Raw genomic sequence first — 19926 nt, forward strand, 5'->3', positions numbered from 1 at the left:
CCATAGCGCAGTTGACTTCAAATGGGCCATCCTTGAAAAACTATACCCACCACGGCGTGGTGGAGATTTTTAAGCCATTTTATTGAAATGAAAAAATAACAAAAGTGGATATTCCACCTAGACACCTGCAAGAAATGGCTCAATAAAGCCATCCAATGGCATGATTTGGCAGTCACGTGACCCCAGAGGCTAATGCATGACGGGCTGGCAATGGACCCTTCACCCTGGAGGCTGTAAGGGACTCCATACGACCAGTACATTACTGTCTCCAGGAATGCAGAGAGATCACACAGCACCTCTTATACCTACTGAGGCATTCTTTTTTTCCCCTCAACGAGGAATGGCTCTGACGCAGGATGAGCACAACAGGAGATGGCAGCCACTCTCCCCTGCCTTCCAACGAAATCCCGGGTCTTTGACCCTCAACAGCACACGCCAGTTATTCACTATTTCATTCCCCCACTAGTTCTTTCCTGCAATAGGTGTCCCTGAAACTCTATGCTGCTTCCAGACCCCTGAATTGGGACTTTATCATATCAGTTGCACATGTATATTATTCATCAAACAAGTTGGTGGCCTGACAACACCCTGCACATGTAGTGTTCTATTATTCAATAAGGCATTGAATGTCCAGATGGGATTAGTAGCTCCTAAGATCGCGCTCACAGCACACAACATCTCTACATGTACTTGCATTTACAATTGTGCCCATGGAACCATGTAATTTCCCAAAACGGCACCACGTAAACACATGTGAGGAATACCGAGAAGGCATATACGTTTTTACAACAAGTTCTTACTTCAAGAATTGTGCCTCGGACACGAGATCTGACATTAGTGCTAATATAATTTATCTATTACTATGGGTACCGCACTTCTATGTTATGAAGAGCACAACGTTTTAAAATAGATAAGAACAGTAGTGTCCCACACATATGCCGGCTTCCTATGCAGGCCAATAGGAACAACATCATTCCAACATGGCCGCCGCCTCTTTCCTTTGGTTCCCCACCCACACTGAAGGAAGAAATACGAGCATCCTTAATCATGCGCTCTAGGACACGGGTTGCTTAGCAACCTTTTGCTCTGCATAGCGATGTCGGCATTCATCGCGGGTGCCACTCGATCGCATCCTGAGCTTCTGTTGGCTTTTCTATCGGATTCAACTAGGTAGGCCTATCCTCTTGGCCCCCACAATATCAATATACTGTGATCACCCTGTTTGGGCAACTTATGACACGCTGTCAATACGGGGATAGCTGCTGCAACCAGGATCACCCTGTTTCTCTCTCTTTGCAGTAGCGCTTTCTCTCCGTAAAATAAGGGAACGCTGTACCCAATTCCTGGTCCTGACTAAACTGTGATTGAGCACATCTATTTGGAAGATAGGTGGTTGTGCATAATGGTGAGGGGCCACTATGTGTATTTTTGCCATTAAGTACGGCAACTCAAAACAATGATTGCTCTGTGCATAAAGGCACTTGTTATTGACCTTTTTAGCAATCACTGGTACATATGTCCCCTTTTTCCATAGGGCACGGGATGGCTGCCAGATTCACACCATTGAGCAATTGGATTGCGCCGTAACTATACGTCTGTGAAAGTCTTGGTCCTGAAGAAGGTGGCAAAGTTATCAATATCATTGAAACCGGTCGACCCCTTATTCAACGACATCCTTTGATTTCTATAGGATAAACCTTTTTACACAAGAACTCCCCTTAGGGGTTGTGTGTACTGAGCGATGCAGGCATTGGTTTCCGCTCATTCTCTTAACATTTCTATTTCTACTGTTATATTTTAGACACAATTGGTGCGCATTACTGGTCTTCAGCACACTGCATAGTGGGTGAATAAAAGCATCTACAGTATAGAAGCTCCCCTGTGGAATGTTCTGACTTTGCGAAGAATTATTTGCTTATTTATTTTTTGTCATGGACCAGCCAATGTGTTTAACAGTCCAATGTATATTGTGTTGGTGTAGTGGACGGATTGTTTTGTCTTGTAGATAGGCGGCACAACACAGTGAAGCTAAGGACAACTCACCGCCAATAGGGACAAGGGGTGTTTCTTTAAAGCATCACCATTAGAATTCTCTGAGTGTATTTACACATCCTTTTAAAGTATATGCATTGATCTCTTCTCCATGCATCCCTCGTGTGTTATCACTTTATCAGTTTATAATGATGGAGAAGTAAACTGCTCTACTAATAGCATTTTCCCTGTCTGTTGTTTTTGACTGCAAGCGAAAGAACATATCACTTACAGGGGCGATGGGAGGGGCAGCAAGATCTAAAGTGAAAGAACACCGGTGGGTCTATGTCAGTATAGGATTTAAGGGCTTTGTAGGTCGTTCTACAAATCTTTTCCACTAGAACAGGAACATTTGGAACATGTTCTTGAATCGTATGTGGTCTTCTTGTAGTCCCAGCTTCTCTGAGAGTGCACAGATTGAGTCGGACATTTGCCATCAGGTTGATGTTTTCTTTTAGTTTCGGTACACAGATCTGGCTTGATCCGGTCAATCTTAGCGACCTTGTCGGATGTATCTATGCCACGAAATTGATAGGTAAATGGGTCAGGAACCCTACACTACCCTCTGTACTAAGCACACGATTTTAAATGTTACTTCCTGATTGACAGGGAGCCAGTATAAGGAAGTATATCAGAGTACCAGGCATGCTGATGGTTCCGGACCAAATGCAGATGCCTTATGGTGTTCTTCACGATAGCTGCAACCGTTGCAATGTCTCCTAATCAACACTGGGAATCATTAATTTCTTGCACTCTATGTCCCTGGTGAATGGCAGCACTCAAGTGTGGAGGCCCATTGAATGCTCCGAAAGATAGACATGTAGGAATGTTTTCTTCCTTTCCATATTTGGTGGTTTTGGAGCCATGGTATTCTTCACTTATTGTGTTTCGTTAGAATTTGCTGTTAACAGTTGCTCTTGTGGTTGCGTTCCAAGCCTGCCAAGACTGCCATGTTTGGGCAAACTGTCCGGATTTGATGTCACTTCTGCCTGACTTTGGTGTAGACAACAGCAGGCATATGTGGTGTCAGGGTACGCTGGTGTCACAGTCCCATCTCTACCAGTGAAGCTAAGGGCTTGTCTCCCTTCTTCCATACATGTGGCAGGTTTTCCACCATTGTGCTTCCAAGATGTACTAAATGACCACTCTGTAAGGTCCGATGCCCTTTTATGGTTCAGAAAAGTCTCACTGTGCACACACAGACTTGTGTTACTACACACAAGCTGTCATTGCACACTTTTGTTTAGTTTAGCAAGCACCGGTATTGCTGCACACCTTTTTAGTTGTGGGCCCCCAATTATATTCAAATCGAACTGATGATAAAAAAAGTTAATTTTCGCAAGTCCCATTACGCTTACATTTTTGCACAAAAGTTATGAAAAGGACCTCCCTTTGCTCGTCGTCTCCCCGCCCACCCCACTAACGGACTCTCCGGTGGACACCACTGACACGCCTGTCTATATCACCCCCTATATCCCCTCCGTCCTCGCTGTCATTGTGGCACTCGTGACACCCGCAGAACCTCCACACCACCTATTCCCCTTGCCTGTTCCACCACCCCTTCCTCTCCCCATTCTATTGCCCTCCGCCTTCGCCACGCCCACCTCTGTCCCCTTTCACTTCCGGTTATTATTGGCCAATGGATGTTTTACACTCTTAAGCATGTAACGTTCATCGTGCAATACAGGGGGCACACCTACCAGAATGTATTTTGTACTAAAATGACAAGGGGAGAATATTTGGGAGAAACCATGATGGCAGGTGCATACTTGCTATACACCGCGTGTCTGCTGATAGGTATTGCTGGTCTGTTCAATGTGATGTCAATGGCCAAGTTTCAATTCCAGAAGTGCCAAATGTTTGGATTGCGCAATTAGTAACTCAGTATGGTGTATTATGCAATGTCTTTGGAAACCCAGAACTGTGTAAATTAGTACATTCAGGCTGCCGGAAGTGCTAGCAGACCATACCAGTGGCAAGTGAGAACTCAACAAATGACACTTAACTTTGACAATAACTGGAGGCCTCACAAGAGCGGAGTTTGCATTCAACCTTCCGTACTCCTCACTGGAAAAAAGAAATTATACATCACATTTCTGGTCCTTTCTTATCACAAGGATATTCCAACCTCTTGTTCATGGGCCTATCAATTAAGATAACTTGCTTTCATTTGTAAATTAGTCAATGGAATGTTGGGTTAGCACTTCCTGTTTCATCTATGCTAACCTGGTAATGCAGTTATCATTACCTGATAACATTGTTAACTGCTCGATTAATCATGAGCACATTGTCTCCAGTCTCCTAGCATGTTTAGTAATTCATTTATTTAGCTGTTTGGTTCCATAAAGAATTTTGTATTTTATGTTTCTTTTCAACAGCCATCAGAGGCCGACCTCGGAGCTCCTGGAAAGAAAAGCTTTTGCCATGGGTGTCCAGGCTGTGTCTACAGATGAGTTGGCAGCCTTTGCAGATTCATATCGACAGAAGGGACGTAGGTCAGACAGCCGGGGTCCATCGCGAATTGAGAAGACTGACCTTCGAGGGCGGTCTCAGTACCAAGACAGTTCGCTGGAGGGATACTACAGTAAAAGGAACCGCTGCAGGGAAGTGTTCTCGGACTCGGAAAGGGGCTGGTCATTCAGCCCGTCAAGAATACGAGTGCCAGAGGATAAGCACCTGCCTAAACGAGTCGGTCGGATGGGGCAAAGTTACGATGATGGATACCTCAGCAGTGTTCTTGAAAGGAAGTCAAAGGGTTTGGAGGACAGCTGCGGCAGTGCCACACCATCAAAACTGAGCCTACGGCAGAGTGGGACCCGGTACAGCCGGTCCCCGACTTGCAAAGCCGCTGGGGATGAGAAGGAGCAGCAGGGGGAGGAAGAGGACATACTACCACCCTACAGTGAAAGAGAGCATAACAGAGCTTCTGGGTACCGCTCGAGAGAACATGGATACCACGGCTCCTCGGAGAAGAGGAAAAAAAAGGAACCGTCCATTAAAACAGTGAGTATGTCATCATTTTTTACCTGACTGGGCTAGCTATCATTGAAGGAAGTAGGTCATTATCTCCTGGAGTCTGAGAAGGTTTGGCACCTGTTTTTATTTTTCTAGGACGAGATCTATTTTTTTCCTGAATCATGTCCTACTCTTTCATTTTTGGGGATAGTATAAGTTAGAAGCTAGTTTGCTCAACTTAGACATTTGATATATTTTACATATAATAGGGATACAAAATTTGATTGACATTGGAACAAGTTATAAGATAGACAGATAAAACAATATATAGAAAGATAGATAGATGGATAGATAGATGGATAGATAGATAGATGGATAGATAGGTAGATAGATGTCCCGGGAGGATAGCTCAGTGGCAATGTGCTTACCTTGGAAGCAAGAGGACATGAAGCAACACAGGTTCGATCCCCGGGTCCGCGCTTAGAAACCTCTGGGTATTTAAGCGCGTTATAAATATGCAACTAAGACAACAACAAACAATAATGCCCCCGGGCTGTGTGAGTGCTTTAAAAAATGCAAATAAAATAAATAGATAGATAAGGTATCAAGACCTACATCACTTGCTTACATTGCAAATCAATCTGCGGTCATCTCTGTTTCCCAACAAGCAAGAAAAGAAATTCAAGGATCAGGTCCCTCCTTAGAAAACCAAATTTGAGTGGTCATTTAAAGTTATATCTGCCAGGCGATGTGATTCCAACGTTTCAAGATAAGGTTACTGTTGTAAAACCTTTGCCTATTGCCTGAATTGTGAACACCCCCCCATAGAATGCCAGTCCACCACAACTTTGGAAAATGCCAAAGTGTGTAGAATGGAGATGCCCTTCTTCTATTCAGAGCTAGCAAAGTCTTCATATTTTTATTGTTCTGATGCATACAGGGATCTCAGGTCAAGATGAAGCCGTGTCAGCTATCGCCAAACCTTTGAGATTTGTCACAACATAACACGGCTAGCTCTGCCATGTCCCCAGACAGTCCTCCCTAGCGAGTCCATCTTTATCCTAAATTGTGTAGATCCCCAGTCCATCAATGAAGGATACATATGCAATACACTGGAGCATAGACCCAAGGAATGCGTCAATCCAGGTCCATCAGCTTTGCTGATAGTTCTCTTAATGATGATTGACTATTAAAAGGATTTAGCAAAAGGCATGGCTAGTTTAGTAGATCATAAGCCCTAAGAACCCACACAAAGAACTCTTTTGAGAGAACAACTCAGCACTCACTGCTCTGCCCTCAGTTTAACCATCATTTCAGGCATTCGGATTTCTAAATATTCTTAAAGCATTTGAAACATTAGCAGTGACCTCAGTTTTGTTATTCTGGTGGGACTTTGCACATTATTTTCCCTGGCCAGCAACCTCCTCAGTCTCCATGGTAACATTTTTGTGAATCACAGTGCAGTAATGTGTTGAGGCAATGGGTGCAGAAGAGAGGTCGAGGGAGGGAGGTGGGTAGGGATGTGGGCGTGCTATTTGTTGAACTTGAATAAAGTCCTATTATCGCTGTACATTCATGGTTATGTGTTTGTTTATTGTCTTTGCAGGGTGATTTACCAAACAGGATGTCCCTCGTGGTCTGACATCGTTAAGACGTTAGGAAGGTTCTGATTGAAGAAGCCCATGAGGCAATAGTCCCATTTTCACGAGACAGTGTCACCATGAGTCTCATTGAGCTGAGGACCCGGCCATCTCTCCTGACAAGAGAACTCTTACTTCTGTCCCACATCTTGAAGAGACTGGACAGCCACAGCAGAGGACCCCATCTCAGTGCAGGGGGTCTTCTGGTGTGACGTCAATCTCAGGACAGGACAGGCTATTCATGGGGGATAATATTTCACAAGACAGTCTGTGAGGCAAACACAGGGAAGCAATGCCTTTGGCAAGGGGCACATGGAGAAGCCATGTCAATACAGAATGCCTCCCATTCTAGGACCAGGATCCCTTTACAAGGGCTGCTGTCATGAAGGAGACAGCCTACTACACATGGGCCTTGGCCAGGGCATGCATTCACAGGTTCCCTCTGCAGGTTTCCTTTCTTAATATCATAGGCATTCTACATTCAAGCACACACATGGACGTGATTTCAGCAAAGTTTGTAGTCCTTGGAGAACATGATCCTGTACCAGATGTGCAGTTCAAGCATTTATTGCAAAGGCAGTCTTTTGACGGAAGCCCTACCTCGGCTGGCGCCATCTGTTTCCCAGGACATAAACAGTTAATGGACTAAGTGCGTATAGTGTAAAAGCAACTTATCCCTAGTACACAGTTTTCAATCTTCTAAGACTCGAAGGGTGTCTGTTCACCATGTGCTGTGAATATTCAGAATGTCTGTGTCTCCTACCTGCACGGACAATTCCAACACTGAACTAGTGGAGTCTGCGTAAGTTACACGCCCCAGTTTTCTCCCATGCCTTGTGCGACCATCCAACACTGCATGTCTATAGTCCCTAGTTTTCAGACATGATGTTGTGTTGCCAAATTTACATGCCAGCCCTTAACACCCTTTACTGGTAGCCCATTAAGTATCCAGTGGAACATGAAGACCTTTGCACAAGAATCTTTCAGCCTTTGCCTGAACTATTTAAAGGAGAGGTGCACCTAGCCACCACTTTCCAACTCGTCAACTCCCAAAGTTCTTGACGTTCTGGTATGGCGGTCACTTGCTCCCAGCTGGAACCACTTGCTTTGGGGACTTCAACCTATAAAACAAATTCAAACAAAGAACTTTCAATCTCTATGGGGGATCATGTAAAATGACCTATAGGCCATGCTACGCGACCGCCTCTTGCAAAAATTAGCCTGTCTGAATCACTATTGTGTCCGTGTTTCTTTTTCCATCTATTTCTGCCTGTCTTCTCGTTTTCTTTTGTCACTCCATAAAACTGTTGTGCTGACATCCACGGCTGCTTTCCATTTCTAATCTAACCCGAAAAAAGTGATACATTCACGCACTCCGACGCTTCCCACAAACACACTACCTCTGTATGGTCAAAATCCTTCGCAGAAATTGATTGTGTTAATTTTGAGTTTCAATATCTGCAGAATCTGCCGGCAATATAAAGAAAAACATCCTACTTCAATCAGTTACTTTGCAACTAACGTAGCCTTAAAAACAAATTGCTTTTAATTAGGAGTCACCCTTTGGTGTAAAAAACCTAAAATATTTGTTCTACTTTCTTTTTATCTCATTTTTAAAGTGATAACATCTTTGTTGACTGTATTAATTGCTTCTTTCGGGTTTCAGTAACTTACTCTATCTAATCCTGGGATTCTTCAAAATGGGGAGTGTAGTTTACAAAGGCTTGATTACAGAAAACAAGACCCCCAAAATAAAACTGTCTTTCTGTAGAAACATGGTCATATTTACAAATACGAGGTTAGACCAGAACTATCTGCCATGCATATTGAATTACAATTAATGGTGATTGGTTCACACACCCCTCGGTGAGTAAACATTAACATTGCCCAGGTGCTACAGATACTTCATTCATGGATTCTAAGTTGCAATTAAAGTAAACAAGGTGCACATGTTTAAGAGACCCAGCAAAACAATCATCATTCAAACTAAATTCCACTAAGTTAGATGTATGAACATCTTTTGTGTCCTTTTTAGGGATATCCAATTTATTTAACTCATTGAGCAAGATATCACTTGTGGAAATAAAATCTGTAGGCTACTTCATTAAATATTTGTATAACTATTTTGGTTACTAAAGTGAACCATCAGATAGGCATAATCCATCATTGAGATATTAGACTTTAACTCACGCTCAATAAATCCAATTAAACAAAATGATCAGATGTATTATTGGGGAAGTGTCGTTGGACATGATTGACAGGATTGCCCTTCTTGTCCCTCAGAGACCACGATTACCTCAGACCCGGAAACAAAAACGGTCCAAAATGTTTCACCTCTGATCTTAATATTCAGCGTCGTATGGTAAGGAACATGGAAAGAAAATGCTGCATCTCCAACGGCAAAGACACACTTGGAGCCTTGAAACAAAACTGATCATCCTACAAAAAGAATAGAATCTTACCGAAAAAGGATTTCTAAAGAAATAGGATCGATTCTGCCCCTAACACTACTAAGCAGCACTAAATGGTGGTGAATGAATGCCTGGCAGATCAATCAGCCATGTACCTTACTGGTAAAATTGAGAAAATAAGAACACACCTTTCCTACACAAATCCTATTGCTGATGGCTTACAGTTCCACATTGTTTAAAATGATCCCCACCTACGGCCATCATCGGCTCATTTGTCAAACTTAATCTGCTAGAAATTGTTCAACGTTTGACTACGAACGGATCTGGATCAAAGCGGTACATCATTCCCCCTAATACTGCCAGGAATATATGCCCACTTCTTGTGGTTAATATTCTTATTTTTAATGCCTCCCTCTGGGATCATTCTAACAATATGGAAATGATCGGTTGTGAAACCTTCACTGAAATTTTTTTTGCTGACCCATCAGACATAGCTAATTATAGAATAATCTCCCGACTCCCCTTCCTTTTCAAGAAACTTGAGAGAGATGTTGTTTCTCAAATACAGAACTTGGTCGAATCGGCATATCTGTTGGACAGGGCCCAGATGGGTTTCAGACGAATTTGTAGTACAGAATTAGTGTCCATATCAGTCCTTGACCACCTACGAAATAAGGCAGATAATAATGAAACAGGAGCCCTAATGTTTTTGGACCTGTCAGCATCATCTCATACCGTAGACCATTGTTTACTGATGGACAGGCTAAATAATTTAGGAGTTCAGGGCTCAATGCCTAAACGGATTGAATCCTTCCTGCCTGGTGGATCACAACAGATTCAAGTAGGTTCTTTCTTTTCCTCTGCTCAGGCTCTGGTCTGGGGCATCCCTCAGGGTTCCAGCTTATCCCCCTTCTCTTCAATCTGTATTTCAACCTCTGATGAATGTTCTCCAAGAAGCAGGTGTGACATTTTTTAATTATCCTGATGACACCCAAATCTTCAAGGAGAATAATGATGCCACATCAGACAAAGGCAAAAACTGCCTTTTGACAGTCAAGGAATGGATGAATGGATGCATTCTTTAAAAAAATTAACCCAGACAAAACTGAAATACTGGTCATTAATAAAAAAAACAACACTTGGACTCTTTCTTATTGGCCTGTCTTATTGTCCTGCGTCTAACTCCGAATTTAAGAACCTGGGTGTTATCTTGGATAATAAGCTCACATTGAACACTCAGGTCTGAGTATTAACAAGATTTTGCAACGACATGTTGAGAAGAATAAAGAAACTTCTTCCCTATCTGTCCTGCGCACACCAGGTTCTGGTCACAAACTCCCAGGTGATCTCTCACCTTGATTTTAGTAATGTTATCTACGTAGGCTTACCAGGCTACATGATATCCTGAACGCAGAGAGTACAGAACACAGCTGCTAGATTCTTACTGAAATGTAAGAGATTTGAACATATTACTCCAGCACTGCGATCACTGCACTGGTTGCAAGTGAGGAACCACATAGACTTTAAGAGCATGTGTATTGTCTTCACATGACTCAAACATCTGTCACTGACTCTGTTGTCTTTGACAATCAATGCTTGTCTATCAATACGATCCTCTAAACTAAGAGCTGAAAGAAGAGTAACTTTTCCAGTATTCAGGAGGGATCATTTGGGCAGATACCCCGTTCTGATGCAGGCAATTAGACCATTTAACACATTAAAGCTATGCAAAGAGCCCGACCTCTTAACATTCAGGAACAAACTGAAGACCTACCTCTTCAATCACTAATTAATTGCCTCCTTAGCACAACAACTTCAAGGATTTAGTTCTGGTTTAATGCTTAAAATAATGCCACAATACCATAAGGTGATTGTGCACTTGATAAAACTACCATACATAACATAACATAACATAACATAACATAACATTGGAATTTCAGATATGCTTTGTAGCAAATTAATATAAATCATAGGATCATATTTGGATATATGTGCATTTGGCTGGTCTCAAGCTTTATTGTCAGTGCCGGCTTTGAATGAAGAACCTCTGTCAGGGTCACAAAAATCAGGTTCCTCAGCAAATGTAATTGTCCTCGTAGAGAAGAACAAAGAGTTACAATGGCAATGACCTTTACTGCTTAGGCTCACAGTAGGTAATGTGGAATGATATTCCATGCTATGAGTGAAATCTCTCAGTGAGAGGCTGCAAAGAGCTTGGGGAGGTTTACATATAACCCCTAGTAGAAGAACTAATTCTCAGGTATTTATAATCATGTATCTTCAGTATGTAAGATTGTGCAGAGACCAGCTCTATCTACACATTCTTCTCTCCAAGATGAGGAAGTCATTCCATAATGTTTCTCTGCTCAGTTTGCCTGATGCATGCATAGAATATGAAAAGAGGCCATTTAATCCCTATCAGAGAGCTTCCTCATTTGTAGAAGTCAGAAAATGCACTTGTTCATCTGAAAAGTGTGTATTTCATACAAAAAAAACAACTAGTTGCAAGTGTTGCCAGTGGCTGCACTGCTTTGAATAGTATAACTATGCATGTTATGGCAAACTCAATTCCCTGCCTTCCACTTATTCGAACATTCAAGGATATATAGCTCAATTGTGTGGGATGTGAAATGCCCTCCACTTAATGAAACATTTTCTGAAAATCAAGATGATGGCCAATGCAGCTGTATCATTCCGTACAATTTAAGTTAAAGACTTCTGTTATGGACCAAATGTAAGTAAGAACATTCTACTATAGACCTGGGCTAAATGTAAGTAAAAACACTTGACTATGGACCTCGCCCAAATGTACTAAGAAAACTCTAGTATAGACCTGGGCCAAATGTAAGTAAGAAATCTCCACTACAGTCATGAGCCTAAAGTAAGAACATTCCACGATAGACCTGGACCAAATGTAAGTAATGTTTTACTGTAGACCTGAGCCAAATTTAATAAGACTTTACTATAGTCTTGAGCCAAATTTAAGTAAGGAAACTCTACTATAGACCTGAGCCCAGTGTAAGTAGGAACACATTACTAAAGCCCTGAGCCAGCTGTCAGTAAGAACGCTGTATTTTAGACCAACTTGGGTTTCACGTGGGGTTCTAAAACCACCCATAACACTTGTTCTCAAACTTCCAAAACATGAATGTTGGTAGGGTATGAATTTGCAATTTAATTATGATATAATCTAAAGGACATTCCTTCAACCCAGTAATGTTTATTTGTAATGTTGCTTTTATTCAAGGATACCTCTTTTCTTGACCTTTGTTATATTCTAACTAAATTATGAGGATATGGTCCTTATAGGTTAAGACTCAAATTAGTAGAAATGCATTTGCTGTTTATGCGGGCGGTGTGGTGAGCTTGAAGTTGCAATCCAATTAGGCAAAAACTTGAATTAAGGAAAGCTAATTTCCTGATATGCGCACAGTATGATGGCTCCTCTGCCAGTACTCAAGTCCACAGTGGATCTTAGATATTTCATACTAACTGAGATCAGGCATTTCAGACACAAAAAAGCCCCCCCCCTGCTTTGTTCCAATTTGCGTCGCAATCATAGCTGAACCACAAATCCGGTCCTGGGCCGAGGGTTGCACCTCAAAACAAAATGTTCATGATGAATCGGGCCTCAAGTAAAATAGTTAAATTAAGAACATGTTATGATTTCATATCAGAGGAAAAAGGATAAACAAAACATAAAACAAGGAACCAAATTCTCCTTTTATCTGGCTAATAAGTTGCTAGCAAACTAGACGCCATATTATAATGGTCGTCAATAGACTGTATTTTGCAAAAAAACATTTTAAAACAACAGCTCCCTCACCCACCATGAAAGATTCAATAAACCTTTCTAAAAACAAAAAAAGTACCCAATATATTGATTGATAAACTAGTCTCATAGCCCACTGGATTTTTCGTATCGCCTTTTTGAAACTCCAGAGGATTCATGATCCCAACCAGGAGGCGACCATAACTCAGTGTTTGCCAGAATGCCAGTATAAATTGAAGAAGATATGTGCCCAACACTTTAAATGATATGTTATCATGTCATTGGAACCCCACTAGGGCCAGATGCTGTTGTAGTCGTGAAGGAAATTATTACATTATCAATGGAAGGGTAAGATGGCCTTCCAACCAAAAAAAGAATCCAAACGTCAGAACACTGGAAATATATTTTCAACTTGAAAATAGCCTTTTGAGTAGCATCTCTGAAGTCACCCATCATTTCAAACGTGATGTTTTTGGCTACTTTGATGATCAAATTCCAAGAATGCTTGCCACATTTTCATTTAATTACCTCACGTAAAACATCCTGCAATATTTGTCTGTGAGCCATTTTTTAATCTATTTTACTTTTCCAAGTCTTATTACTGACCACATGTCCTGTTTTATAATATATTTGTAATTCGCACCTTATTTTTTTTAAACCATGTTTTGCTTTATATTAAGCCTCTGATCGTTCACACAATCCCATTATGTCCTTCGTTTACCAAGGCACGCATTTACACGCAATTTTTAAGCCATGCTTAAATTAGACCTGTGTGTAGTTGTACACTGGGACTGCACCTGGTATTCACAAAGAACATACATTGTGTTATATGTAGGGACTCACAGAGAATGTCTTACACTTGAATTGGTAACTATGCGTCACACATGTGCAGGGGTAAAAAGAAAGTTTCCTGAAGTACCAACATTTCATTTTATTTTTATATCAAAGCAAATTCCCCCTCAACTGTTTTGGGTCTGACTCTTATACTTAGATCAAGCATGTAAACATTAGTTGTGCAGGAAGGAACATTTATTTATTCCTTCAGCAGACCATCCCTGGAACTCACCTAGGAGAATATACTTTTGAGGTTTGTATAGTAAGTCTTGTGTGCATTATGTATGCCTTTGTGCGTACATTATGTACTCATAACCTACTCTTACGTACATGGAATTTAAATCGTTCATAATGTACAGAAGTATAAATAATTCCTCATTCGAGTAGTAAGTAACAATTATCCCTGGAAAAGTGTTTTGTGAATCAGCTCCTAAGTGATAGGCCATCTTCAATCAATTCTCCAGCCTTAGGAATCTTCAAATTATTTGTCATTTCCTGTCTTGCTTTAGAGGGGGCCCTAGGAGTGGTCTTGGGAACCCCAAAAAGACAAGTGGATGAACAGAAAGAACTTCAGCACAACCCGCAGTGCCAGCAGCAGAGTCATAATACTTCAGAGGGAACTAGGATGGCTCTAGATTGGGAACCATGTAAAAACATCAGCAACATTTCTCTCAAGGTTCCCACAGCCCTAGTATTTTCAGAAGTAACCCTTTAAACACGTGGGCGTCAATAGGCTTCCTGGGATCTATGGTACACTAATGAGTGTGCGCTACAGGTGTAAGTTACATATCATCTGCATTGTTGTCTGGAACATGGCTTTGCCGCAGGTCTCCTCCCTGCATTTACTTGCGAGGACATGTGTTTAAAAAGAATAGAATTGCGAACCAATGGGCCTCAATGAAATCTCCACGAACAAACAACGTAGATCCAGATCTCGCCACTATCATACATGAATCAGTAATGCACATATACAGAGGACCTGCACCGTATTCGGTGCAGGCTGTTTGCTGCTCGCAACCAAACGCTGTCTCCTGCCTGACTTGTTTGCCACTGCATTCCTCCTGAACCCCTTGCCATCGCCTTATCTCCACATTCCTTTTCAGGGAGACCAGCCCTCACAGCCACCACAGTTCTCCACTGCCTCTATGATCCTTTCTCCAGTTTCTCAGAGGCTCCACTCAGACCCAGGCCTTCCATTTCCATTGCAGCCATGTTTTTTTTTATTTTCTCTGAATCTATGACTCACACTTTTGCCATGGCATGTATTGTAACCCCATGCACTGGACCTTAGCTTTCTGTGTGTTTGCCAAAGGGGTTTATAAGTCACACTGTAGAGGCTTCCTTCTTAATCATTCTGTCAAGGAATTCCTACTTGCTGATCCTACTAAATATCCACAAATATAATCGGACTAAAGAAGTCTATCTCTAACATAACCACACAGGTGACTTACATACTGCGGTCCCCACATCTCACACTCTCTGTGTGAGGCCAGGCCTGACTCCCCACTGCAAGCACCAGCCAATCCCCTCGGGTACCCACCATTCAGGATTATTTCATTGAATATAGTTCTAGGCAAAATCTTTACTAAGGAAAGCCAAGCCAGTAAAAAAAGTGGCCATCTTTCATTCCCGGCTTCTAACCCACATCTTACTGTACCCTGCTTATGGCTACCAGGCGACCTCATGTCACCCATGCAGTCTTTGAACTACTGCTCTCTGTGCTCCATCCCTGTGTCATGCGCAGAGTACCTACAGGAATAGTGTTGGTGAACAAACTGCATAACTGGAACGTATACACACTTTGCTTATCCCCACACTTACATCACTACTACTTTAGAATGCATCAAATCCACATCATTTAGAATCCTACCGTGATTTCCCCATTACACAAATCTGATCATTCATAGACAGTGCTCATGTGAGAAAAGGCTCCTTGCTATTTTCTTTAGTGCTGGGTCCTAGATCTTAAACTGTTCCCCTGGTTCGAGGCAGCTACATGGCTGCTGGAGGCATCCTGCTCAGAGCTGTTAGTCTGTTTTCTATGTTGCTTCCAGCACAGTTAGTGCTGGTACCAAGTGATACAGTGTTAGCTGGTTCATGACCTCCTATACCTCAATGCAGGCTTCCTTTCAGGCCAGGATACTCTCAGGACTGATGGCAATTCGTGCCTCCTCGCACCTTTTTCACTTTTCAGCACCCACCTCCGTGCATGACAAACAAAAACATGAGGCGGCCCATCTGCAAGACCTGCAGGTGGTCCCCTCATATTTCCACTATCTAGAGACATCCACAGGACTGGGGCTGATTCATGGACCCTCTATAGCGGGTGGCCCTTTGACCCCAGGGTCCACAAAAGGCCCTTCCTGTCTATCTCCTTCTTTCACCTGGTGGCAGACAATATATATTCTGATCTCCCCCATGCCATGGTGACGGCACACATTATACGGAATAGCCTAGAAGAAAAGAGTGTCGGGACCCCACCTGGGCCCCGGGTGAAGACCTGAAATAAAGGACGCGGAGCCGAACGTATCGTGTGACCTTCTTTATTGAATACACTGGCAGCAACTGCTGAACTCCCCGTCCCGCCCCCACCCTAACCCCTATGTAACATCCTGTTTGTCCAACTTGGGCTGCAACGACGGCCCACCCACATAACGATGTGGGACCTGCTGACATCTCCCCCCTTTTTAACATGCCAGTCCCTTGACTTTGCTCTACCCCATTTCTTCTATGAGGCGGAGCGGCTTCATGCGGCTTCTCTGCGGTCGCCGTGAGCTGCGGGGCGTCACCCATGCCGTAGCCTGAGATGCAGCATTTTGCTCACCTTCAGACTCTTCCCAGTCCCCCTGGTATGGCTCATCTCGTTATCCTTCTTCCTCGCTGTCCATGTTCTTTTCCCAGGCCTCTCCTATGTTGGAGGTTACCTGTTTGAAGTGCGATTCACGTCACTGATGAGCAGTTGTCTCTTTGTGCAGTGAGCATTGTGCCTTTCTTGTGCATCAGTATGAGGGGGGTCAGTGCGAACGTGGCATCTTCTTTTATATTCTTTGGTTGGCGTAACTATACCTCGTCTCCTGGTTGCATGGGTGTCTCTCGTGCTTGTCTCTTGCGATCCGTGAATTCCTTCATATTTGTCTTTCTGGCTTCATCCTTGTCCTTTGCTTCTTGTTCTAGTGTCGTCGGATCCCGGGGCCTGGGATCTTCCGGTAGCCTCGTCTTGACCGGTCTACGGAACATCAGGTCCGCGGGCATATCCGTGTAGTGCTGTGGGGCGTGTGCCTGTATTCCCTTAGCAGTTGGTTGAGGGCCTGCTCGAAAAGTTTATTTTGAATTATTTTGAATGTTGGCGATTTGGAGTGTCCTCTTAATGCTGGCCATGAACCCCTCGACCATGCCGTTCACTTGTGACCAGCGAGGGGTTATCTTACGGTGTTGGAAGCCCATATATTTGGCAAAGTTCTGGAAGTCTTGGCTTGCAAACGTCGGGCCATTATCCGCCTTTATGACCTTGGGAATCCCGTATGCAGACAGCATTTGATCAAGGACTGGGATGACGCTGGAGGTTGATGTGCTCTCCACTATCTGTGCTTCTGGGAACCATGAGTGTTCGTCCATGAGCACTACCACATGTGTGCCGTCTCTCAGAGGTCCGAAAAGGTCTATTGCGAGTTCCTCCCACACCTGCTTCAGCAGGGGCGACATTTGCAATGGGTTTGGGTGCAGAGGTGGTGCAACTTGCGCACAGATGTGGCACCCCCCACAATGTCTTCCACCAGCCTGTCGAGCTTTGGAAACCATACTTTCTGTCTGAGGAGGCGCTTTATTGTTACCACTCCTCTGTGTCCTTCATGTGCCAGACACACCGTCTTCTCGCAAAGCGCATTTGTAATGATCACCTTGCACCCTTTTAGTATTATGTGCTCGTCCACTATGGTAAGTTTGTCTCTGACCTGGTCGAGCCACTTGACGTCTTCTCGCACTGTTTCAGATTCTGATCTTGCTTGTTGCCTCATGAGTGCTTTCCTGTTAGTTTGCATGCAGTGTCTGACGATCCGGAAAGCCGGGTCTAGTTCTGATTGTGAGGATAAGTCCGTCCATTCTACCGGCAGTGGTTGAAGATGATGTATTACATAGTTAATGTATGTGTCCGCGATGGACGGTTGTGGTTCTGCTGACCCTGTGGGATGACGGGACAAATAGTCCGCTGGGTTATCTTCTTTGCCGGGGCGGTGTTTCACCATGAACTTGTAGTCTTGGAGACGTAGGCCCCACCTAGCTATCCTTGGGATCATTCTCGATTTGGGGTCACCATATATGGTTAGCAATGCCTGGTGGTCCGTTATTATCGTAAATTCCTTACTGTATAGGAATAAATGAAAATACTTGCACGCCCACACCACTGCCAGGCTTTCCTTTTCTGCCTGTGAGTACGCTTACTCTGTGGCGGTAAGAGTCCTGCTGGCGTATGCTACTATATAGACGTTGGATGGCTCCTTTGGGTCTTTCTGTGTGAGGATGGCACCGAGTCCCACTGGACTGGCATCAACGATCCCCTCAGTGTCCCGACGGGCGTCAAAATAAGCCATGTTGTCTGCTTTCGAGATGGCGTCGCGGATTGCCTCGAATGCTTTTTGGCACTCTTCCGACCAGATGAACGGTTTGGCTTTGCACGTGAGCAGGCGCAGCGGGTTGCTTATGGTGGCATAGTCCTTCAGGTATCTTGAGCAGTAGCTGGCCACCCCTAGAAAAGAACGCAAGTCAGTCGTGGTCTTGGGAGGCGGGGCTGAGTTGAGGGCTTTGACTTTATCAGGGTCTGGTTGCATCCCTTTGTCTGAAAAAATATGGCCGAAGAATCTTAGTGAACTTTTAGCGAATTCACATTTGGCCTTGTTTAATGTGAGTCCTGCATCATCGAGGGCCGTGCATACCCTATGTAGCGCTGTGTCATGCTCCTCTTGCGTTTTCCCGTATACCAGAACATCGTCTGAATAGTTCAAGCAGTGTGTCGAATCACCCTGTGTATTTCTTCTTGAAAAATTTCCGTTGGTTAGATCTAATTTGGAGAAGATTTTTGCCCCGTGAAGGAGGTGAATCATGTCTGGGATTTGGGAGCTTGGTGTCTTTCTCTCTCTATAGCGACATTTGCTCAGCGCATATCGACACATAGACGTATGGATCCGTCCGGGATTTCTTGAGGACGGGGACGATGGGTGATACCCATGACGTTGGACCAGAGACAGGTTCGATTATGTTCATTTTGATGAGTTTGTCTACTTCATCCTCCACCTGTCTTTGAATGTTGACCGGTATTCCCCGATAGTGTTGGGTTACAGGTTTGACGTGTGGATTGATGTGGAGGTGTACTTTTCTGTTTTTCAGCTTCCCGAGGCCTTTGAAGAGTTTGGGGAAGGTTTGTTCTACTGCCTCTGGCTTGGCGAAGTATTTGTGCGGCATTAGTTGGTATAGTATGTGCACTAGGCCCATGTCCACGGCTGTTCGAAAACTCAAGATGCAGCCGCTGTTGGCCTCCGTCTTTAATATGTGTAAGGGAATTTTCGCTGTGTGCTCTTTGTGTGTGCACCATGCCGTGATCGTGCCTTTGCACGGCAACGGGGTCGTCGCTCCGTATGGATAAATGTCCACTGTGGCCTTCCTGATTTTTGGCGGTGGTGTGAGCAACTCATATGCCTGCTCGTTGATGATATTGACGGTTGCCCCTGTATCAATCAGGAATTCCAGAGGGGTGTCATTCACATGCAGTGTGAGGACTGGGCTGTGTTGGGTGGCTGTGGTGTTGTTGAGTGCCCATACATATCCCTTTTTCCTCTGATCCTCTTCTGATGACGGGGTTTCACTACTGGTGGGGGATCGCATCTCGATGTATCTGACGAAACGCCTTCTTTGAGAGCGTCTGGCCCCGTCTGGTGGTCGCCTGTCCTCTCGTGAGTAGGAGCTTCTTTGGTCTTTGTCTTCTTTCCTGGGAGTTGTGTGTTCTCCATCCCCTCTGTTGCTTGGTGCGCTGTGGCGGGTGTTTCTGCGCCTTTCTTGAGTTCGCTCTTTGCCTAAAAGGGGTCCTGGTGCGTTCTTGCACACCCCTCTGTAATGGTCCATTCCTCCACATGCGACACATTGTTGTCCTACTGCGGGGCATTCGCCCGTGTGTGGATATTCGTATCCACATCGGTAGCATGTGGCGTCTGGGCGCTTGCTTCCTTGATTTGGTGTCGCGTACAGTTTGTTGATGATGTCCGGGTTGCCTGCGGGTTGTTGTATAGTGACTTTT

The 19926-nt window shown here is 43.8% G+C and overlaps 1 protein-coding gene across 4 annotated transcripts in view; it reads left to right on the forward strand.

Annotated features, from left to right (window-relative positions):
- The window catches only part of ILDR2 (immunoglobulin like domain containing receptor 2), a 1152771-nt gene that overhangs the window by 1126317 nt on the left and 6528 nt on the right, over positions 1-19926 (forward strand). Inside the window, exons 9-10 of one of the 4 annotated variants that reach the window (XR_011283425.1) lie at positions 4410-5034; positions 6593-7428. Coding sequence is in view for 3 of the 4 variants with exons in the window: in XM_069635971.1 (XP_069492072.1) it covers positions 4410-5038 (629 nt within the window). In the remaining variant the exon portion in view is untranslated. Of the gene's footprint in view, positions 1-4409; positions 5039-6592; positions 7429-19926 lie in introns of all 4 variants that reach the window. The other 3 variants (XM_069635971.1, XM_069635970.1, XM_069635972.1) reach the window with 3 other exon arrangements.

Source organism: Ambystoma mexicanum, chromosome 7p, assembly GCF_040938575.1.
Source record: "Ambystoma mexicanum isolate Mex_15411 chromosome 7p, UKY_AmexF1_1, whole genome shotgun sequence".
NCBI lineage: Eukaryota > Metazoa > Chordata > Amphibia > Caudata > Ambystomatidae > Ambystoma > Ambystoma mexicanum.